This window comes from Anolis carolinensis, chromosome 5, assembly GCF_035594765.1.
Source record: "Anolis carolinensis isolate JA03-04 chromosome 5, rAnoCar3.1.pri, whole genome shotgun sequence".
Lineage (NCBI taxonomy): Eukaryota > Metazoa > Chordata > Lepidosauria > Squamata > Dactyloidae > Anolis > Anolis carolinensis.
Window position 1 is genome coordinate 85,688,038 of NC_085845.1, and position 25,002 is coordinate 85,713,039.

The 25,002-nt window shown below is 38.4% G+C and overlaps 1 protein-coding gene across 1 annotated transcript in view; it reads right to left on the minus strand.

Annotated features, from left to right (window-relative positions):
- Nucleotides 1-25,002, minus strand: part of fam185a (family with sequence similarity 185 member A) — a 55,747-nt gene that overhangs the window by 4,594 nt on the left and 26,151 nt on the right. The window contains exons 6-7 of the mRNA XM_062983545.1: nt 10,693-10,791; nt 7,814-7,948 (exon numbers count right to left, since the gene is read on the minus strand). Coding sequence (XP_062839615.1) covers nt 7,814-7,948; nt 10,693-10,791 — 234 coding nt within the window. The remainder of the gene's footprint in view (nt 1-7,813; nt 7,949-10,692; nt 10,792-25,002) is intronic.

Below are 25,002 nucleotides of genomic sequence, written 5' to 3' on the forward strand. Positions count from 1 at the left end.
TTCCAGGTACTTGCATAGTTGTACTACATTTTTAAAAAATATGTTTATCCAGAACATTAACATTTCATTCATTTTTACAGCCTCCCAGGCTGAAGGTATTTTCTTAGAAACATTTTCAAAACCACTCTAGCAATGAAGTTAAAGGCAACGGCTTGAACATCTGTTTCCTGAACTAAATGGTGAAGGTCATTCTCGATAAACGAGAATCCAAGAGCTTTTTAATTTTTGAAAGCTGTCTTCCAGACTCTATTTTGATCATCTGGCTTTAGAACAGAAAGGGTAAGCAAGGCAGAATTATATTCAAGTAGAACTCTAGTAAAAAGAACTCCAATAAGGCTTTGTAAAATAAGTAAAGCTAAACTGGAAAAGTGTTATATGTATATAACTGTTTAGCGCCTTTGCTTGAATTAAAATGATTTATGGCAAAAGCATTTTATTCAAGGATCTTTTCCTCCCCCAGGAACTTTATGTTGAAATTACTCATATCCCATGTGTGTAAACAATTAGATAATGCACTGGGCTTGGAGCAGCCATAAAGCTAGCACAGCACTTATAGGGAAAATGGCCAAAAATATTTATTTAATACACAAAAGGCAGAACTGGCTAATTGCTATATTTGAAATAACACTAATATGGGTTTAAGATTTGATCTGGGATTTTATAATCCACAATGCAAATTTTAAGAATCTCGGTGCACAGAACACTTCACAGTTCATGTCTGTCTGTAAGTATCTTGATGACAATGCAGAGATTAGTAGGAGCTGGCAGGGATCAAATCCTGCCAAACTAACCCTTAAAAAAACCAGGTCATTAGTTTAGTAGATGGTGGGAATGCTGTGGGTGTCATTTATCTGAATTTTAGCCAATATTTAATAGTCCCCCATGTTATTTTGACTAGCAAACTAAATATGGAATAGAGGGAACACCATCTGTTAGACTTTCCAAATTGATTGGAAAATCACACTTTTCTAAATGATTACAGACTGCCTCCTTAATGATTTGATCCAGAATCTTTCCTGATATTGATGTCAGGTTGACTGGACAGTAATTGTTTGGGTCCTCTTTCTTCTCTCTTCTTGAAGATAGGAACAACATTTGGCCTCCTCCAGTCTGATTGGACTTCTCCTGTTCCCCAAGAATTCTCAAAGATTATTGCCAGTGGTTCTGAAATAGGGCCAGACTAGCACAGTGGTTTAAACTGCCTGCTATAGAAGATCCTGCCAACCAGAAGGCTGGCAGTTCAAGCCTGGGTCGGGGTGAGCTCCTGCCATCAGCCCAGCTTCTGTTCACTTAGCAGTTCGAAAACAACAATGTAAGTAGATAAATAGGTACTGCTTTGGCAGGGAGGTAAAAGGCACCCTGAAAAAAAACATGTCAGTAAAAATCTGACCAGGAAAGGAGTCCATGAATGACAGGCTCCTCGGCGTGAAAAATGAAACAACAGCACTGCCCATGGCCAAGTCGAGCACAGCCGGATGCTGGAGATTAAAAAAAGGAAGCCTTGCCTCTGTTTATGTACTGTCTGTCTCTGTCAATTGTAAACGGGATTGAATGTTTGCCATATATGTACCTGAGTCTCCTCAGGGAGAAAGAGTGGAATATAAATAAAGTATATTATATTATATTATATGTTATTATTTCTGCTAGTTCCTTCAATACTCTTGAATGCAGTTCATCTGACCCTCAATACTTGAATTTGCTTAGAGTAGCCAGGTGTTTCTTGACTACTTTTTTACCTGTTTTGGGTTGCGTTTTCCTTATTGCCTCATCCACTCCATATTGCACGGGTTGAACACTGATTTCCTTTTGGGAGAAGACTGAGGCAAAGAAGGTTCTGAGTAGTTCTGTCATTTCCCTATCCTTTATTAGCATTTCACTACCTTCTGCACTCACCTTGGTGATGAGACCCAAATCTAAACATGAAATGCATTTATGCTTCATATACAACCAAGACACGCAATCTGAAGATAATTTTATACAGTATTTTTAAATGTAATTTTGTATACACTGAACCATCAGGATGCAAATATGTTACTATCTCAACCACCCATGTGGAAAATTTTGTATTTTGGGGTATTTCAGATTTTGGAAATTTCATAAGGTTCTTAGTCTTTAATCCACTGCAGTGAAAAGTCCTATTGTGCTTTGATCTATACAGGTGACAATATGAATCTGTGGGGTCCTACTCGGTGAAAGCATTATCTATATTAGGCCTGTGAAACACCAGAAACAGTATCACTGACACAGCTTATTAGTTATACAAATAGTAGAAATGAATGGTCCATTTCTAACATGACTGGCATGTAAGTGATACTGGGAAACAACAGCTTTTAATAATATGACTGACACATTTGGACTTAGATTTGGTTCTAATTATGCAGTGGTTGTCTTCAATATCCTTGAAACTGCCTTTGCTAAGCTTCCAATTTTCTGAAATATGTAGAGAAGATACCAAAAATAGATGGGATAATCCATTTTTTAAATTTTCAATTACTACAATTTATAAAGCAGCCTAAAATCTGTTATAAATGGCTCCCTTGCTCCTTCTGGCTGTTCCAAATGCTGCTGCCAAATATCTCATTTACATAGCCTGTCTTCATATTGATATATGGAGTCTATGATATACAGTAACTTTGGCCTAACTCTCTGGAGAGAAAGGATGCAGCCTGGCTGCTTAGTTTCTTGCACTCCCTCTGAACGAAATAATCAAAGAAGTCCTTTCCCTCCCCTTTTGCTGTTGCTGCTGGTTTATTTTTACATTTCCTAGCTTAATTTTCCAAAATAAAGTTGTCTACAATGTGTTTCTCTTTGTTGATTTGAACACTTAGCTGCCCTTCAGGGCTATCGTTATAAAAACAAATGAAGGCCAAGTTGCTCCCTTCTTCTTAAAGAGGAACATTCCTTCACAGTGACATAAAGAGTCAAGATACTTTTAACTGATCACACATTGTGCAATGACACACCACCTTAGAAACACCAAAAGTGGAGATCTTAATCCATGAGCTTGAAAATAATTGGGGGGGGGGGAGGAATAACCCACGACAGCTTTTTGTTTGTTTGCATTGGGGGGGGGGGTCATTTGGCAGGAAATTTTAAGATAAAACACAGTGGAAATCTCTGAGTCATTGGACAGTTCTCTAAAGCTTTGACTATAGTGTGCTTGCCTTTTTAACCACAGTTTAAATAGAACAATTTTAAAATAATACTGTCAAAAATATAATATTTTATTTCTCTGTAAGTCATGTTGGATGCAGTGGTAAACCACTATTTTAGCATCACATGGGAAAGCTTCAGCGCGTATCCGCATCTCCTATAAGCACAAGAGATGGTGATGAAAAGCTTCTGCTTTGGATTTAACAAACTAGGGTTCACTACAGCTCAACAGAGGCAACTCTGATTAGTTTAAACCAAATGTGGGGAAATCTTCAGTTCAAGATTTCAAGTACATTAATTTTCATTATAGTTCACAAGACTTGCCTTTTAGTGGTGGGCACCAGCAAAAAAAGGTTGATCCAAAACCATAAGCACGTTATAGCTTAACTTTCTTATTACTGGTAACAAAGAATTAGGAGAAGAATATTAAGGGGAGGGGCATGCAAAGCTGGAAAATACCAAATGATGGTGGCATTTTGAAAAGGGTGTCACCCTCTGGGACACTTCAGAAGGAACCCCAAAGGGCCAGATCTGCCCCTGGGCCTGAAATTTCCCACCCGTTTTAAACAAGCCAGAATAAAGCCATGAGTTATGATGATATGTTGCTTAACAATTGTCATTTAAATCAGCCAACATTGCCCAAATTTAGATGAAGGTAAACTCTGGTTAGTTTAAAGCCAGGTGAGAATTCTTTCAGTGTTCTCTTCACTAAATACGAAAAAATGAGGAGATGGAAGGCCAGCCCAGGTCTTGCTGAAACACAATAGCTTAACACTGTTTGAACCAGATCTGACTTATCACAACATCATTGATCAAGCTATACATCAACTTCATTATAATCATAGAATCATAGAGCTGGAAGAGACCATGGAAGTGGGCCATCCAGTCCAACCCCCTGCCAAGAAGCAGGAATATCACATTCAAAGCATCCCTGACAAATGGCCATCCAGCCTCTTTTTAAAAGCCTCAAAAGGAGGAGCCTCCACCACACTCTGGGGCAGAGAGTTCCACTGCCAAACAGCTCTCACAGTGAGGAAGTTCTTCCTCATGTTCTCATGGAATCTCCTTTCCTGTAGTTTGAAGCCATTGTTCTGCATCCTAGTCTCCAGGACAGCAAACAACAAGTTTGCTCCCTCCTCCCTATGACTTCCCCTCACATATTTATACATGGTCGTCATCATATCTCCTCTCAGCCTTCTCTTCTGCAGACTAAACATGCCCAGCTCTTTAAGCTGCTCCTCATAGGGCCTGTTCTTCAGACTCTTGATCATTTTAGTCATCCTCCTCTGGACACATTCCAGTTTGATAACATCTCCCTTAAACTGTGTTGCCCGGAACTGGACACAGTATTTTAGGTGTGGTCTGAACAAGGCAGAATAGAGGGGTAGCATGACTTTCCTGGATCTAGACACTGGACTCCTATTTATGCCGGCTAAATTCCCATTGGCTTTTTTAGCCGCCACATAACATTGTTGGCTCACGTTTAACCTGTTGTCCACGAGGACTCCCAAGATCTTTTTTACATGTACTGCCATTGGTTTTCCCCATTCTGTATCTTTGGATTTCATTTTTTCTGCCTAAATGGAGAATCTTGCACTTGTTCCTGTTGAACTTCATAGCTATATCCATATTATCTTTTTCCCGGCATATGCCTGGACACTTTGGCTGAACTTGAAGGTGTTTCTATGTGAAGTGTACCCATGTAAACTTGGTGGATCAAGAAGCAAAGAATAAAGGCACTAGGAAGAGACAGGCTGCATATAACAGGCTGACAGTATTATTTGGTGCTAGAAAAGCTTAAGTATTGTGACTCAACATTAGTGTTGTATACACTCTGAAAGCAGTGAAGTTGGGGGGGGGGGGAATCCAAGGACTACCAGTGAATTTATTTTAATATATGGGTTTGTACAAATACATTTTAATATGTGTATTTAATATAATGTTTATAATGATTATGTGTTTTAGCTATGTTGTAATCCACCCCGAACCACGAGGAGAGGTGGGTAAGGAATAAAATTATTTTTATTATCAGCAGCAGCAGCCTGACAGGACATGAAAATTATTCCCACATGTCAGATGGAGTTGTAAGAAAGGTCATATAGGATGTGAGATCTGGTCAGAAAGTTGGCTACAGATAGTCAATAGGTATGTTGGGTCTGATCTTCTTTAGCAAGTACAATGGATGCAAAAACTAGTGCTACATGTCCTGACTCACACCAACATCCATCTGGAAACCATTTGCAATAGCCAGTTTCCAAATCATTTTCAAAGGTAGAAAACACAATACAGTGTGCTAATTTGGAAGTGAATTAGTGCTTAGGTATCTAAAGCCAGGTCTGCCTACTCCAGATAGTGTTTCAGCAAGAAGGCCAGTCTTAGTTAATAAAACTATGCACACTATCTGCATGCTTTAATTGAGATATCCAGGAACCTACCCAGCTGTAACTCTACATGGGACCTATGTTACACTTTCATCCAGGTTTGCTGATTTCCTGAGCCATCCATTTTGACACTGCCTCCAAACACCTGTTCAAAGTTCAGCTACTTTCCCTGTAACTCAGATGGCCTGAGTGCATACAAATGATTTTGCGTACCTGTTTTGTCAAAGCCTGATTCAATCCGTGAAAACATAAGTGCATTCAAGAATGCAGTCACCAAATGTTTTTTTAAAACCTCTATTATGTTTCATCTACATGAACAGAATCCAAGCCAACTATTTCAATGGAAGCAATTCAAGATCTTTGATGTGGTGCATGGATATAGGAGTTCAAAACACAAATGAACATTTTTGACTCAATGGTAAAAAATAAACCCGTCCTTTTGTTTGCCAGGGAATAAGTTATGACTGTTAAACAAAAGGAAAAAAGCCACACCAGAAGAAACAGCATTATCTATTAGTAGAATGCAGAAAGTGTATTACGAGGGTTATCCAGAAAGTAGATTACGTTTTGGAATTAAAAATGAACAAAATATAGGAGAAAACATTTACCATATGCAGTTGAAAGCCACATCCAAATACCACATCTCACGTAGTTGCCATTCAGATCTAGGCACTTACCATAGCAATGAATGAGCTTTGCAACTCCTTCCCCACTAAATTCTGCCGCTTGCGTCCTCAACCACTTGTTTCCAACAATAGGGGCATGGCTGGCAATGCAGCGTTTTGGCGATGCTGCGCAGCTGCGGGAAGGGGTTGAGGAAGCAAGTTTTCTCCTATACTTTGTTCGTTTTAAATTCCAAAACATAATCTACTTTCTGGATAGCCCTCGTATATATTATAGTATTTATTTATAGTATTCCTTTATTGTGTTTAATTCTTCCAAGAAGGTTTCTAAAAATAAATCAGGCTTTCCTATGTGTTCTTTTCTGTAGCAAACAATCCTTGTCTTGGATTGCTATTATTAACTCTATTGTTTTTGGAGTGCGCGTCAGCAAAGCATATGAAAAAACAAAGTAGATTGCATTATTTATTCATTTTCTTCTCATCAGACCAAAAAAACTGATCGGTCCCAAAAGATCCATAATTTTAGCCTTTTTCTAAATATCTCATGATTTGTGAAGTAACCTCATCACTCAGAAGCATAAAACAGATAAAATTGGAAGCACTCTTTGGCATGGAGACATTACATCGAGCAAAGAAAGGTAGGCTCATAGAATTATGGAGTTAGAAGGGGTCTCATAGGCCATCTAGTCCAATCCCTGGCCAGTGCAGGGTCTCCTGCTAAAGCATCTAAGCAGGTAGGTCAACAGCCTTTTTTTTGAAGATCTCCAGAGAAGGGGACCTCACCACCTCTCTGGGCAATTGATTTCATTGCTAGACCATTCTTACTGTCAAGAGGTTCTTTCTAATGTTCAGTCAAATATCTAAACTCCTGAAGCTTGGACCTGACCCTATTCTCTGGGTCATCAGAGGCCTTTCCACTCCTCTATATTATATCTATATTCTTGTAGTATTTAAAGAGTGTGCTCACATCACTCCTGAGTCGTCTCTCCACCAAGCTGATTATGTCTGGCTCCTTCAACCTTTCGGGTTTTGCTCATCCTACCTCTTATCATCCGTGTGGCCCATTTCTGAACCCGCTCCAAGTGGCGTATACATTCTTGAAATGAGATATCCTGAACTGAACACAGTTTTCTTTGCTATGTTGAGACACATTGCATTTCTACCTATAAAAGTACATCTATACATATAAATTAGTGTAAGGAAATGTTATACAAATCTGAACATTCTTTATGGTGGTAGGTTTCCATTTTGACATTAAGTGGTTGTCCTCATTGTTAAGAGAGCTAAAGTAGGCTGCATTTCCATGCTCAAGACTCTAACTTCCATGTCTGGACTTAGCCACAAATAAATATCACACAGAGCAGTGGTTCTCAACCTGGGGTCCCCAGATGTTTTTGTCCTTCAACTCCCAGAAACTAGCTGGGATTTCTAGGAGTTGTAGGCCAAAACATCTGGGGACCCCAGGTTGAGAACTGACATAGAGGTTGGTGTTAATCTAGTTATGTTAGTCAATTGTTTAACTATCTAAGGGTGACAGTGATAGAGGAAAGGTAGAGTATTTCTAGCAGGAAAGAAGTAGTACCTGACAAGAAAGCTGTTGATTCTACAGAAATTTGTTTATAGATAAAAAGAATACAACACAAGAAAATCCCTCACCAGTAACAATGATACGACCTTCTCTGGAGACCTTCTGGACATCCTGCCAATGGATCTCTGGGCTCACCTCAACCTTGCTTCCAGATAAATGCAGATCAGCATTAAGAGTGGCAGGTACCTTTACAGAAACAGCACCTGTCATAGCAAGCAGACAAAATAGGCAGAGTCGCATGAGCTCTTAAGCAATGCTTCATCATAATGAAGGGACAAGGCTTCCTGTTTTTGCCACAAGCACATCACTGTGATCAATCCAAGCAATATCTTGACTTTAATCATGCTTGTCTAACCCTTAGCTCATGGACCGCATGCAGTCCAGGATAGCTATGAATGTGGATCAATACAAATTGGTAAACTTACTTAAAACATTATGAGATTTTTTTGGGTGATTTTTTTTGGTAACCCAATTGCTCAGTTGTAGACAACAACTGAACAGAACGGAATAATCGGAGTGTTACAATCCACGAATACTGGAGTGTTATCCATAATTCGCATTATAATTGCGAACAGTTTGGTCAGAAGACCTGTTCAATGATTTTAAAAGACCTCTGAATGGAATGAAGCATTAGAATTATTATGTGATTTTTTTTTTTTGCTTATCTGCGATGGCAGATATTATGAAAATTATGCATGGACCCTTTTTTCCCTTTGCTTATCAGCTATCGTTAGTGCTAGTGTATTTGATGTGTGGCCCAAAACAATTCTTCCTCTTCCAATGTGGCCCAGAGAAGCCAAAAGGTTGGCCACCTCTTGCTTAGATCTTAACTGCGCTTCTGCAAATGGGAAGAGGTTTGTTTATATTATTTTGTTTTTATATTACATTGTTTTGTTTTTATGATTGCATTTTGGGCATTAAATTTTGCCAATTTTTGTAAGCCGCCCTGAGTCCCCTCGGGTGAGAAGGGCGGGGTATAAATGTTGTAAATAAATAAATAAATAAATATTATGTTCACAAATGGGACCAACAGCCATGGTAGAAAAGGAGTAATAGTGGCTTGTTTTTCCCTTCAGCTGCTCCTTACATTTTTCAATCTAGGGGATTTCCTCAATCCTCAGAAGCAGATTTTCACGAGCCAAAGGAGCAAGGAAACTTATTTCTTCACTTCTCTGGTGATGGTGTGTCCCATCAGCAAAGGAAGACTTCATTTGTGAGATTTATTTCCTCCCTTCCTTCTGAGCTCTTGATTCTTTTTTCAGTTTTCTAGCCCTAATACATAAGTTTCACACTCCATAGAAATCAATGTGCAATATTTTGCAACAAGGTCCACCCACTGCACCTGCTGCCCTGGCTTCATTTTAGTTTCTCTGGTTTTGGCTTTGATTAGCAGTAGCAGCTAAATGTGGGGTAGTCCTGCTAAAGATGCTTCTGTTGAAAACCTGCCCTCTATTCTTTTTTGATAACACTTCATGTAGCCCAAAGGAGTCTGTAAACCAATGCTACTCAAAGTGATGGTTCATGGACTATTGCCAGACCACAAGCCAAATCAAATAAAATCAACATCTCTATTACGGTCACAGACCAGCATAAGCCATCAGCTGCTGGCCTCTGCAAAGTTTCCGAGAAAGAAAGCAACAACTGTAGTCAGTGGACACAAACATGATACTAGTCCCTAGCATGCGGTAAAAAACAACAACTGGTTCCCCACATCAGAAAGAACAATAAGTACTACAGTAGTATCCGCCATTTCAGTTCTCAAAAAGACAGAAGTCTGAAAGTGAATGCATAAAAAGTGGGAAAGGGTGTTTTATTTTTTACCGTATTTCCCTGAAAATTTTCAATCTTGTTTCTAATTTGGTTGTTGTTTTAATAGGATCACTTATTTCATATTTTAATATTTAACTTATTGCAGTATCTGTTTTCCAGCATAATGTTTATTCATTATTTATTTATTTCCTATATTTTTACCCCGCTCTTCTCACCCCAAAGGGGACTCAGAGCGGCTTACAGTTTGGCCACTTCAGTGCCATATTCTGAATACATAGTGTCTAAAATATATCACTTTAAAACAAAAACAAATAAATATACAAAATACAATAATACTATTAAAAACTGTTAAATACAATAATACTATGAATAATAGTAATTGAAATTTCCCAGGAATGAGAAATAAATGGCAAAAGGCCCATTGTACTTATCAGACACTGTAATATTTTCTATACCTTGAAGTCATTGATTGGAATTGTATGGAGCTGAGTTAGAAACAGTTCCTTTTTTGAACTACGCTATTTCTGTGGTGACTGTATGAATAAGGGGACATGACCCTGTACTTTCAATAGTTTTTTTGGAAGAAAACAAGGGACTCGAGTCAAAATTCCCTCTTCCACACAACAAGTCCAACCTTCCTCTCCTAATCTGTTTCATTCAGTAGCTATTTATAGTTTTAAAATTAATTATTTTAAATTTCAATTCATATTATGATCTACTTTGGCCTTTCATATAACTAAAGTCAGAGTATATGGATATATATGCTTAAGCTATAAAAGATTTCTAGTGTTCTCTAGTCTGGGTCATGTTAAATTATATACTGTATTCTGAAGAAAGATTCACCCCCCACCCATAAATATCTCTAAAAATGGAATGCATCTTAGAATCATGGGTGCTTATTATAAATATAAATAAAGTGGTTTTTCTGTTGGTGGTACTGAAATTAGTGTTCATTTTACAATTGATGGTATCTTAGAATATAAAAAAGGTAATTAATGTAACTTTGACTGCTGGGCAGGATCGGATGTGGTTTTGCTGCTAATTCAGTTTCATTTTTTCAGTGTTTACATCACTATTATTGTTGTGATTGTAATTTTCCTTCTAAGGGCTTTTGCTCCACAAGAATGCAGAAATAGATAGATAAATAACAAATGCATTTTAAAAATGCTTAACTGACCGTTCTCAGATTTCAGTTCCACGTCTCCCAGTCGACTAACAACATAAACATCTATTTCCCCTTGAATTGTAGATGCCTTTAGGGAGCCATCTGCAGAATCTAAAACAAGAACGAAAGAAAAATATTCATATCTGTGTGACTTCCTGTGAATTAACTTAAGGATTTTGTGAAATTCACTTTAACAGGCCGTGTCAGAAAAGCTTGCTCTTGAAGGAAAAAGCCATGTCATGGATTTTTTTTGTCCTAAAAGAGTAGAGGGAGGGACACAATGTTCTTTCTATATTTAAACTTTTATAGATAATTTGAGACTCAGTGAACATCTAGAAAGATGACACATCTGCATTTGTTCAGACAAGGTAACACAGCTTAGCTGATCTCAAAACGCTCAACGATAATTTCATATACTTTTGCCTTCAGAAACTTTCTTTTTGCTCCGCTTTGGAAAACAGGAAGTGGCAGCCAAAAGCTGTTGGGTTATCTAGCAATCATGCATGCATTTTCAATGTGCAAATGAACTTTTGAAGAGCTTTATTTTATTTGTCGTTTTATTTGCACAAACTCTTGGTAACAAAAGAAGTGCACTATTTCCTTTAAACTCTCTAAACCCATACATTGTGAAACACAACAAGAATCTTTAAATTCATATGAAGTTAAACCCAAATGAACAAGAAGATATGCACACACAACCTTGCAGAGGGAGGCTGGGTTGCCAGTGATTTCCCAATATATATTTATTTTAGCCAACAAATTTATTAGCAAGAAACGAGAAACGTTAAATGGTGGCTTCATATGTTTGTAATTTTGTGCACTTGAACATATTAATTATAATGTTCCTAGTCCTGGGGAAAACACACACACCCATACACACACACACACACAAAGAGATAGAAAGACTCTAAACTGCAAAAGACAAAGCTGCTTTGCACAGAAAGTGTAGGGAATGGACAAGAAATTGTTAATTTTTGTGGGAGACTGTAGATTTGATTAGTAATGTAGATATTGAATTTAAAGTATTATTTTCTCTGATTTCCAGGATTGTGTGGCAGCAAATATCAAGCCCAGCTTTCTCTGGCCAAAAATATGACAAATTCCCTCACTCCTTATTGGAAGAGATTGTGACAGAAAGAGAGAGAGGCTGGGAGAGAGGGAGACGCTATTATATCCTGTGTTTGGTAAAATGCACACACTGATTTGAAAGGAAAATATTAGAAAGAAAAAGAACAGCTGCCAATTCGTGTCCTCTGAGAAACTCACTCCGTGTTTTGGCTCTCAAAACCAGCAGAAACTAGTTGCTGGGTTTGGGATTTGTTTATCTGTTATTCCTCCTGTATTTCTTTTTATTTTGTTCTCTTCTTTTTGTGTGTGGCTGTACTGAATGTCTTTGATTATTGCTGGTCTAAGATATATATATATATATATATATATATATATATATATATATATAGGTACTGATAAGACATAACTTCTTCTGTTAACACTTGCATTGACACTGTAGAACAGTGGTTCTCAATCTTCCTAATGCCACAACCCCTTAATACAGTTTCTCATGTTGTGGTGACCCCCAACCATAAAATTGTTTTTGTTACTATTTCATAACTGAATAATGTAAATATCTGAAATGCAGGATGTATATTTGGCACAAATACCAAAGTTGTATACTGGTGGGGTGTCATTTGGGAGTTGAAGTTGCTAGGATTTATAGTTAACCTACAATCAAAGAGCATTCTGAACTCCAGCAATGATGTCTTGAACCAAACTTGGTACACAGAACTTCCATGACCAACAGAAAATACTGGACGGGTATGGTGGGCATTGACCTTGGTTTTGGAGTTGTACAAGGGTTATCTAGAAAGTAGATTACGTTTTGGAATTAAAAATGAACGAAGTATAGGAGAAAACATTTACAATATGCAGTTGAAAGCCACACCCAAATACCACTTCTCAACATAGTCGCCATTGAAATCTAGGCACTTATCATAGCAATGAATGAGCTTGGCAACTCCTTCCCCACAAAACTCTGCCGCTTGCGTCCTCAACACAGGGTTTTGGCAACGATGTGCAGTTGCAGGAAGGAGTGACCGGCTGGTTGAGGATGCAAGCGGCAGAGTTTTGTTGGGGAGGAGTTGCCAAGCTCATTCAGCACTATGGTAAGTGCCTAGATTTGAATGGCAACTATGTTGAGAAGTGGTGTTTGGGTGTGGCTTTCAACTGCATATGGTAAATGTTTTCTCCTATACTTTGTTCATTTTTAATTCCAAAACGTAATCTACTTTCTGGATAACCCTCATAGTTCACCTATATCCATAGAGCACTGTGAACTCAAACAATGATGGATCTAGACCAAACTTGGAACGAATACTCAATATGCCCAAATGTGAACACTGGTGGGGTTGGGGGAAAATAGACCTTGACATGTGGGAGTTGTAGTTGCTGGGATTTATAATTCACCTACAATTAAAGAGCCCCTTGAACCCCACCAATGATAGAATTTGGCCAAACCTCCCACACAGAACCCCCATCACCAACAGAAAATACTGGAGGAATTAGGGGAGATGTAATTCACCTACCTCTGGAGAGCATTGTGAATTAATATGTGTTTTCCTTGGCAACCCCTATGACACCCCTTCGCAACACACCCAGGGGTCCCAACCCCCAGGTTGAGAAACGCTGTATAAGGAATGCAATCTGCTTTATCCACCACAGTTCAATGCTATGGAATAATGGGTGCTATAGCTTTACAAAGCCTTTAGCCAAGAGTGCTGGTGCCTCAGAAAACTACAAATCCCAGGATTCCATATCCTTGAGCCATGGGAATTAAAGTGGTGTCAAACGGCATTAATTCTACAGTGTAAATGCACCCTAAAGGGGATTGTGAGATGTCTGCCTGTAGGCAGAGGGGGAAGATAGATGAGTGAAGACAGGCTTGACTCAAGAAATTTTGCCAACTGAGTTGAAGGACAAGATGCCTGCCACTCATTCCAATCTCAGAGAGGCCAACTAGCCTAGATCTCCCTCCAACCCTGATGCTTGAGCCTCACTCTAATACAGTGGCTCTCAATCTGAATCTGCAGCTTGAAGATGTTGTCTTGCCCTGCCCAGTGGGGTAGGGACAGCCCGTCCTGAAAAAAAGGCAGTTGCTGAAGAACAGCATGAAACATCCTCCAAACATGATAATCAGTTTTGCGCTCCCAGTCCTGAGATTAATACGACCTTTCCATCTGGAACGCTGCAATTTTTTGCGTGGGGAAAAAAACCCTTCTATTGGGAGCCATCCGTAACCCTGCCAGCTATAACCATTCCCAGAAAAACAGAAACAAATATTCACAAGATGAACATTTAGGGTATGTAGCTTCGCCCAGGTGTTGGGAAAGAACACAGAAGGAAGCCAGAGTGGGGAATATGCGTTCTTGATTTCTTTTTCTTGAAAAGGTCAGCTTCAGAGATTATTTGCAGGAACAGAGGTTTCAGTGGATATATAAAAGGTCTACGGTTTTCAATCCAGCTTATCCAGGGGCTATTTATGTAGAAGTAGGCACCTATATTTGTATCCTGAGTTAAATATATGCATGGATGCTTCTCCCAGAGCATGGGGGGGAAAATACTTTGACAACTCATGGAACCCTTTTTTAAAAAGCCTCAATTCCATTGACCAACTGTTGAAGAAAAAGAGTGATTCCTTCTTTGCCACACAGAGCTGATTGGCAGGATTTTAGATCTCTTTGAAAAGAAGGGTTCTGCTCTTCATTCAATGCAATTTCACACTAGGGAAGTAAATCCTTGACTACTTCATTCTCATATGCAAGGATGAATAATTAGGTTAGTTTTCTACCAACTGTGCAAGACAGAAAATATTCCTACACCATATCCTCCTCATATTCAGACATCCCAAGGTGTTATGGATCAATTATTCTGTGGGGAAATGCATGTCCTCATTTCAAAAAACTGTTTCCTATTTTGGAAAATGGAAATCTTCATAACCCTTTGGAGATTTTATGATCTTTGGAAAGGTATGACCTTGTTAGAAGTCATAACATTTTGAAAAATTATGCCATAACCTTTTGGGAAAATGGCATTCATGCAAGGCAATTATGTTTCTCAACTGTCAAACTGATGTACGCAGATATCTCTTTGAACTGTTAGAGACAAAGATATGCCAATGCACAAAACACACACACACATATATGTATATAGCAGAGTTTCAGAAGTGATTTTAGTTGCCCAAAAATATTTGCCTTTAAATCATGCTTTCAAGAGACAAAAATAAGCAGACTTCTTTAAAAGTAACATTGTTGGTTTACTCACAAACTTCATGTATTCAGCATATATGTACACTGAATATCAATCCAGTTACAAGTCTCTGTGTAGATAACACAGGGCATCTTTCTCATAATCAACAGTCCATAGTCTAAAAAGTATCTCTCTGTTCTGAGAGTCTAATAGAGTCTCTGTCTACTCTGAAAATCCAAAGAAGTCTATCTTTACTGGTGTGTGAAAGCATACATCTGTTTCTACTGAAGTGTCTAAGCATACTGTTTTTAAAATGGAGTCTGAGTCCTGAATAGTCCCAGATCTGATCACATGGTCTGCACCTCCTCCCACAACAAAGAGTTAAGGAAATTATGCATATTAAGCAATATGCATATGTACAATATTGTAAACAATCTGAATTATATGCATAACAAATAACTAGTGGAGGCTTGAAGAAGGTTGCTATTTCCAACATCCTACGCACTGAATCATAGAGTTGGAAGAGACCACAAGGGTCCTCCAAAGAAGGAGACTCCACCACAGTCTAAGACAGCACATCCCATTGCCAAACAGCTCTTACCATTGGGAAGATCGTCCTAATGCTTATGTGGAATTCCTTTTCCTACAATCTGAATCCATTGCTCCATGTCCCCATCTCCTCAGTGTGACATCATTTCCAATATTTATACACGGCTATATTGTCATGTTATATAACAAATTTGGCAGAAAAGATAGTTCAGTATGCAGTAATGCTATGTAGTAATTACTGTATTTACGAATTTAGCACCAAAATATCACGATGTATTGAAAATATTTGACTACAAAAATGCGTTGGATAATCCAGAATGTTGGATAAGCGAATGTTGGATAAATGAGACTCTACTGTACTACTAATAATACAATATAATAATATTAATTATATATTATATTTTAAATGTAATATTACTAATAATATTACCATATAATGATATAGTACAATACAGTAATTTAATGCTTATATTGTGCTATGCTAATAATATATTATATGTTCATTTGATTTGTAAGCTGCTCTGAGTCCCCTTCAGGGTGAGAAGAGTGGGATATAAATGTAGTATATGAATAAATAAATAAATAAACTTCATAAGTCACTCATCATAGGGCTTGGCCTATGCAACAAACTGTTCTGCACAAAAAAACCATTTTTTTGCCCAGAAAACCAAAGGATTTTGTGCAAAAAAAAAAAAATCCCTCTTGAGTTCTTGTCCACAGATCAATTGGCCCTCAGCACTGTAGAATTATGAATTCTAAGAGCAAATTGCACAAATTTATTGCAGGTCTATTATCCTTCTCAATGGGTTTATCTATCGGATACCCCCCCCCCTTTCTAACATAAGAATGCATAACTATGAATATTTTTTCTATTGCCAAAGATCACAGTCTGTGTTGGGTTGGAATATGAATATATATATATATATATACACACACACACACACACACACACACACACACACACACAGCAATACAAAGTTTGTAGATGTCAACAGCACACAAATAAGAATGCATTAGTTCCAGCTGAAATCAATGAGACTCAACAAACCACATATCTCATTATCTGAAAGACAGCCCGAAAGACATACAACAACCCTATCTCATTATCCCTTTATTAAAACCTTTTAACAGGTAACTTTATTTAGATTATATTTCTACTAGGAATAAAATGAGACAAAGTCAACCATTTTATGGTGCATCTGTAAACCACTAGTTTAAGGGAACGTAAAGAGAAGAATCAGTCTTAATCCAGAGTCACATATGGCTCTGATAACTGATGTAGTACTCTCAAAAGATTCTAACAAACTAGCACAAAATATGAAGTGGAAGAAGCAATTTAGATAGAGTTTTCTAGTTTATGAAAGACAGATTTCTGGGGCAAAAGGAATCTGATGCAAAGCCCACTTTGGTTCAGCCTCGTATCTTATAAACAATGGAAAGCTGAGGCATATGGACCAACAACCAAAAATGCGCAGATCATTGGTGGCCATTGTTTTTGGACTAGCTACCATGACAGTCTTAAAGTGGCTTAAGTCAAAGGGGATCATGGAGCTTAAGAGTCTATAATCAAGGGTTCACTGGGCGAACATGATAAAGAGAGAGAAACCAACACACTTGCATTCAGAAGGCAAGTTAAACAGGCTCACTAAATCTAGAAATGAAGTGACAGCTGCTAGCAAAGAAGGAAAATTCAACTAAAAGAAAGAGAACTAACTCCCTTGTTGTTATGTGCCTTCAAGTTATTTCTAACTTAAGTCAACACTAGGGTGGGGATTTCTGGGGCTCTCTTTCCAGCCACAAATATGATAATTATTCTTGATTCTCTTTGCTTTCCCATTGATATGGATGAGAACACGGCAGATGAAGGTGAGAATGGAAACCCTCTGAATTAAGAGAAGATGAAGTGTAACAAATTAGTTTGGTAGGGCCAAAGGTTCTCAGCATGATCCAGCATAAGGAAAAGGCTTTTCCCTCATCCCCCACATTTTTGTAAACAGTTACAGCTGCTGATCTGATTCATATGGGAGGAAAAATAATTTTGGCGATTGAGCCTATTGGTGGTTAGTATTGGGATTTGCTGAATCGCATAATAAAATTATGAAATGCTAATAACTGGACAAAGTGTGACTGCTCTGAGAATATTGACTTAATTTATAGTGCTAAAAATTATGTTTCCCAGCTGAATTTCTCCTTAGATTTCTCTTGTATCAACCTTCTCCAAAGTTGACCTAGCCCTTTTATACTTCTAAACAAGGGAGACTTACAAAAATGTTTGATAACTTAGGGAAGTGGATCATTTTGGAAATGAAAGCCCCAACAACACATATAAGTAAATAGACATACAAATGAGTTCTCATCTCTCAGGACCTTCCAGAGGAGAAATGCTGCCTAGAAAAGGAACTTTTCAGTAAAAGATTGTGTCCTGTTTGGTCTGCTGCAAACTGCTTTGGATTGCCTGCTATACATTCCAGGGAGGATCATCTAGTAGTCACTTCTCAATGTTTCTCAAAACCAGTGCTAAGCACCAGGAAATACTGAGCTGTCTGGTGTTGCTGCCAGAAGAGTTGCTACAGGATTCCTGCATTGTGGCTTTTCCCTCCTTGTTGTTAACTTTCCCAGCTCTGTTGCCATCTCTCTAACACTAGGCTAAGTCGTTGAAGTTCAATTCCCTTTCTAATCTTAAGGATAGGGAATTTTCAACTTGTTATTAGTGTGATATGAACATCTTTGTTGGTCATCTCAGCTTATGGACTCCATTTGTTTCTCTTTTAATTCTAGAATTCATCTCTCTCTTCTTCCTCTTCTCCATCTTTCTCTTTTAATTCTTGAATTCATCTCTCTCTTTTTCTCTTCCTCTTCTCCATCTCTCCTACCCAAACTCTAAATTTAATTTCTTCTTCTCCTTCTCCTTCTCCTTCTCCTCCTCCTCCTCCTCCTCCTCCTCCTCCTCCTCCTCCTCCTCCTCCTCCTCCTCCTCCTCCTCCTCCTCCTCCTCCTCCTCCTCCTCCTTCTTTCTTTCTTTCTTTCTTTCTTTCTTTCTTTCTTTCTTTCTTTCTTTCTCTTTCTTATTCTTTCTCCCACCATACAACAACCTTGGGCTCAATGCTTTTTCCTCCATTTCTCTATTTTCTTGTTTCTTGGCTAGGGCCTGGGCTAAACGTCTTCTAATTCCCTTCTGTCTATCCTTCTCGACATCTCCTAGTTGCACTTGTGTTCACTTCTTTATACCCACTCCTCTTCTTTTGTCTTTTTTGCCCTTCTCCACCCTCCTTCCTCTTTCTTCCCTTTCCTCCTTCTACCTCTGACATATTAAAATGATGTATGGATTTGATAAATGTTGATTTTATATGTGTGGATATGAATGAACTGAATGAAAGGAATGAATAAATGAGAGCTAAATTTTGGAGACACCATTCTGAAGATTAAAGCCTGCAATGACTAAACCATTAACCGCATGCTTGATGAATTGTAATTAAAACCTATTAATGAGAACTGAAATGGCTGACCTGCCCTAGAAAACTGTAATAATAACTATGACAGCGATAAGATAAATGTTTACATCTGTTTACACCTGTCAACATCTACTGACCAGTAACCAATATCTCTTAAGAAGCAAGTAAACACAAGGCTCCTTACATTTACCAGCACCAATTAAGAAGAGTCAACTTCTGCCAGGAACTGAGACGGAATCAACATGTTTCAGGCTGGAAAAACATCTATTGTTAATTTACAACTTTGGAACAACATCAGCAAGAAATATTGCTATATAAGAGACCTTATTACAATTCCAAAAGTGTGACAGACAGCTGTGCTGTTCACCCACTATGCTCTGCTCCTTGGGAAGGAGAGAGATGGTGTACCTTTGGGAGTGGCAGATCTGCAATGGAAAGCAGAAGTCTGGTCACTTGCTTCTGGGAAAGGGAAAGGATGCGTTTTGGTGTTTTAGAAGTTTTAGAAACTGTGTGTTGGCTGGCTGCAGGGAAAGCAGGGTCTGGCCTAAGCAGGTGCTTCTCCAAGGAAGGAGAAAGGATATGGTAATATTTGCATGCATGAGGATGAATGAATGTGTATGTGTAATGTGAATGCTGAGTAAAAATGTAATTTCCTTTTGTTAGCCAATGTAGATGTAGGATGTTTGTGGATTCAATGTAGTTACATAGAATCTGTCTGTATGTCCAATGTCATTCTTTGTGTTAAAATTCTGATAACATTTCTCTTACTGGAAAATAGCAGAACCTATGCTTTAAAGTTATTGAAAAGTTATTCATAACACCTCCACTTCTTCATGCTAGACTGACTCTCTTCCTTCTCCTTCCCACCTCCTATGTTTCTTCAATTATGTCTCCACTCACCCTTCTTGGAATGACTGAGAGTATCAGCATTTTAAACTTACAAGCTCAATTAAACCCAGAGCCCCCAATGGCGCAGTGGATTAAACTGCTGAGCTGCTGAACTTGCCGACCAATAGGTTAGCAGTTCGACTCCGGGGAGTGAAGTGAGCCCCTGCTGTTAGCCCCAGCTTCTGCCAACCTAACAGTTCAAAAACATGCAAATGTGAGTAGATCAATAGGTAGGTAACAGCACTCCATGGAGTCATGCTGGCCACATGACCTCAGAGGTGTTTACGGACAACACTGGCTCTTCGGCTTAGAAATGGAGATGAGCACCAACCCCCAGAGTCGGACACGACTAGACTTAATGTCAGGGAAAAACCTTTACCTTTACTCAATTAAACTCAATAGGACTTCTTTCTAAATAAATATGGAATTCATTTGTTGGCCTCAATTGCCTATTGGTCTGTCATCATCAATATAATCATCGCCACTATTACCATCATCATCACCATCTTCTCCAAATATTTGTTGCTTATTAGTAGCATGCTACTAAGGAGCTGACCTCATGGTAGCACAACCACAGTTTCTGCTCCTTATTGTCTTTCACTGCCTGAGGCAAAGAACCAAAGAATTATATTAAGCCAAGAGACAGTGACTTGGAACTATGTTTCTTATACCAAAGCCTCCATCAGAGACTTGCTCTATAAAAATGATAGGTCTGCATGCACAACCTAGTTCAAAGTACTGTGTCAAATAGTCAGGTCCAAATGTAATTCACATCTGAATGTTTTCCCCCCTTTCTAAACTTTCTTCTTTCACTTTCAACCAGTAAACCCCCGATTTCTGTTTGGAAATCAGGGAGTTAAAAGAAAAGATTGTAGGATTCATAAAATCAGGGAGGAGTTGCTGTAAGTAGAAAAAAAAATAGATCTGGCATAAGTGTATCTCTGGATCACATCACTGCTAACTTGGCAAATGTTTCAAGAGCAGTGAGCCATATGAATATCAATAAACCTTGGAAACAGATACAAGTACAGAATATAAACCACAGCAATGAAGTCAGCACAGGCTGAAATTTTGCCCGAGTATTCAAGACATCTGGCATTTGGGGAGGGGAGACACACAGCTTTGACAATCAATAGTCTTGCTCTGTTGGCAACTCATGCAACTGCTATTCTTGAAAATGTTAAAACAAATTCTGTTTGGCTTTTAAAAGTAGGCATTTTAAGTCCAGCAGGTTCTGATTATAATTATTTTATCTCATACTGGAACTAAAGCAAATGCAAGCTTGCTTGAGGAGTAAAATTCCAAAATATCAAATATTGTTGCTTGATGGCACCAATATACATGGGGGCCGTTGTGGTTTTATATGTTTTTTATGGATTTAATCTGAATTGTTTTTAATATGAATGACGTTTATTGTTTAAATATTGGTATATTTTAAATGGTATGCTGATGTTTTTATATCACTGCTTTGAGTCTCCTACTGGAGAGATAAAGCGGGGTATAAATCTATACACATAATAAAAGTGACAATTTGTATGTGTGTATGTGGCAGGGGTGTCCATTTATACAGACAGCCTCTGGCCTCCACAAACAGCTTTAACCCACAATACTGGGGAGCCACTAAAGCCCTCCATCCAAGGACATTGCAGGTTTCAGCGAGCCACATCCCAATGTTCTTCTCTCTCTCCATTGGTGTGGAATTTACATGACCCCGCCCACTGCCTCTCCCTTAACCCTTTCTTACTGTGTTCTATGGCACACAGCAACTGAACATGCTACTAAAGAGAGAGAGATTTGGGGAAGAATGCACCATGATTTATAGGAGTTGTAGAGACTGGTATGTATAGTTCACCTGCAAACTAAGAGCACCCCGAACCCCACCAATGTTTTACCTGGAACTAACTTGGCACACAGATCCAACATGGCCAAGTTTGCCTACTGGCGGGGTTTGGGGGTGATTGATCTTGACATCCTGGAGTTATAGTTCACCATTATTCCGAGAACACTGAACCCATCTGATGGCGGATCTGGACCAAACTTGGCACACAAATTCAACATGGCTAATTGGAAATACTAGTGGACTTTGGGGGTGATTGACCTTTAACTCTGGGAGTTATAGTTCACCTGTATTCCGTGAGCCCTTTGAACACCACCAATGATGGATCTGGACCAAACTTGGCACACAAATTCAACATGGCCAAATGTGAATACAGGCAGGGTAGGGGAGGATTGACCCAAGATTTTTGGGAATTGTAGTTCACCCACATCTTTATGTATTTTCTAATGGGAGCATTCATAAAAACCAACAGGATAGACTGAGTTTTTTTCTAAGAAATAGCGTAACATATGACCAAACTGATATTACCTAACATCCTGTCCTTTTCAAATAACCCGGGCACCGTTGGATACCCAAGCTAGTAAATAAACATACAATAACAAATCTTTAAATTGCTTGCTATGCCTAGCAGTAGGAGATCTAATGAGAACGAGGGAGAAAGACTTCTCAGATGTGGCACCCCAACTATGATGGTTCCAATGCTATCTCCATGCAGGGGCTAAATAAAAACATGGCTGTTTATTCAAGCCTTTGGGCCTTATTAACTTCAAACTACTTCACACATAATTTTCAACTTTTGATGTGTTGAACATGTTTTAGTCTATGAAAACTATTTTTGTTGTCTTAACCTGTTTATATTGATTTTACCTGTACACTAACTTGAGATTTTGTGACACAGAGAAGGAAAGAAATACTTAAATTAATAAATAAAGCTATATTCTCTTTTTTGGGATATAGTCACATAAATATTTTTTCTATGTTTAATACATGCTTTAATAGCCACTCAGACGTTTATGTTCCTCTTAATCTGATTTGTTTGTTGGAGTCAAGGTGTCTTTGCTGTTTGGTGCAATAATCAATCTTTTCAGTAGGTTACAGGTATTTATTACATACTACTAGTTCTGAAGCAGGTGTTACACACAAAATACTTTTATAACAAAGTTGAAAAGATCATACTCATGGAACTTGAGTATTCTACATCCTGTCTGATTCCATTGGAATTACCTTGCAGACAAACAGGTTTTGTAGATTAGTGAATCTAATTTTGCAGTAAATCCCCTCAAAGCTGTGCATACATTTTGTGCATAGGACCCTAAAGATGAATTGAGGCTTCCTATTCACTAGGTGCCCCCAGGCCAAACTTAGTAAATCCTGGTGCTGAATGAGATAGTTGCCATCACAAATATAAGAGCTTTATGCATAAGTTTTGATAGCCTGAATGAATGAAAGTTAATGCCTGTATAGGATTAAACGCTCTCGATATTATTGAGTGTTACACATCAGATGTCTGGAATGTAGATTACACAAAGAGCATTTCTCTCCCCCCCCCCCCACCCGTTTCTGGTCCATGGTGCTTTTTCTTCCTATGAAAATGTCACTTTTCATTTTATATACAGATAGTAATGGTTGATAACATTGTCTGCATATGCACATGGTTGTGGATTCTTAAGTTTTAAAAGATATCTCTTATGTGAGGGAAGGAGAGTTGGAATTTCTAGTCTTTAGAATATGATTCATGCTGTTTTTTTAATTCCTTTATATAAAAATAGACACAAGCCATTTCTTTTCGGTTCCAAAATACTAGCACAGAATGTCCCTAAAATTTCAGTGAATACAGGAACTGATCGTGGCAATACCCTGCTTCCTCAAAAATCCTGAAAAATCATGCTAGGTCTTATTTCTAGAGTAGGTCTTATTTTTAGGTAAACAGGGTATCAATAGAGCCTAAATATTTCATTTTCCTCTTCACTAACATTGATTGCAGTTCGTTCCAGTGATGCTGAAGACATGCTCCATACACAAAAAAATATGTGGTAATAGCATTCTGCACTGTATCATTTCAAAATGCAGGTCGGAAATAGTAAAACTGCATCAGACTCTTTGTTAAAAAATAGAGGAGGTAACAACAATTTAACAATTTTAACAATTTTATGTAACACACCTATATAATGAGGCGAGTTACATAAAATTATTTTAAGCTTAATTGGTTAAGAGGCAAAAAACTAAGACTTGGATGGACAACAATGAGGAACTAGTTAACACCTTCACCTATAAAGATATATAATTAAATATCAAAGTCAGGATCATCCATGCCATAATATTTTCAGTTTCTATGTATGTTGGAAAACTGAACATGAAGAAAGCTGACAGGAGAAGGATCAACTCAGTTTTAATGTGGAACTAAAGGAGAGTTTTACAGATCCCCTGATCTGCAAAAATGTCCAATAAATCGGATTTGAGAGTAAACCAAGCCTGAATCTCCCAATAAACTAAAATGAGTTACACTGAAACTATCAGACTTTGGATCTATCAGGAGAGGATATGACTCATTGGAAAAGCCAATAATGCTTGGCAAAGATGCAGGCAATAGGAAGACAAGAAGGTTGTATCACAGGCTGACAGACTCAAGGAAGCAACCGGCCTGAGTTTGCATTGACCTGAGCAGAACTATTATTACAGGGAGTCTTGGCAGTTTCTCATCCATAGGATCACCATAAGTTGAAGCTGACTTTAAAGCAATTATCACCAACTTCATTTTAAAGAGGAAATTGAGTAACTAAAATTCTTGAATGGTCTGACAAAGCTGTTAATAACTGTTTCTACATTTTCATTGCTTGCTGACAGAGGAAAGGCACTATAGTTGTCAACAGTTAGTATAACACTATGAACTCAAGCTAACAATGGAAAGTCCATTAGTCACCAGATAGTTGTCATAGAGATGGCCTGCCTTATTTTATTTATCGTGTCAGAAGCGAACCAAGGGTACAAGTTGTAACTTTTTTTTGGTTTGTTTTTTTAAACATCAACTTGGCATTATACTAAATGTCCTTGGACGAGTGGCTGGCCACTTGGAGTGCCTCTGGTGTTGCTGTAAGAAGGTCCTCCATAGTGCATTGTAATAGGTGGCCTGTGGTTTGCTCTTCTCCACACTCACATGTCATGGACTCCACTTTGTGGCCCCATTTCTTAAGGTTGGCTCTGCATCTCGTGGTGCCAGAGCGCAGTCAGTTCAGCGCCTTCCAAGTCGCCCAGTCTTCTGTGTGCCCAGGAAGGAGTCTCTCATCCAGCGTCAAACACTGATTGAGTTTGTGGGTTTTAACCTGCCACCTTTGGACTCTCGCTTGCTGAGATGTTCCT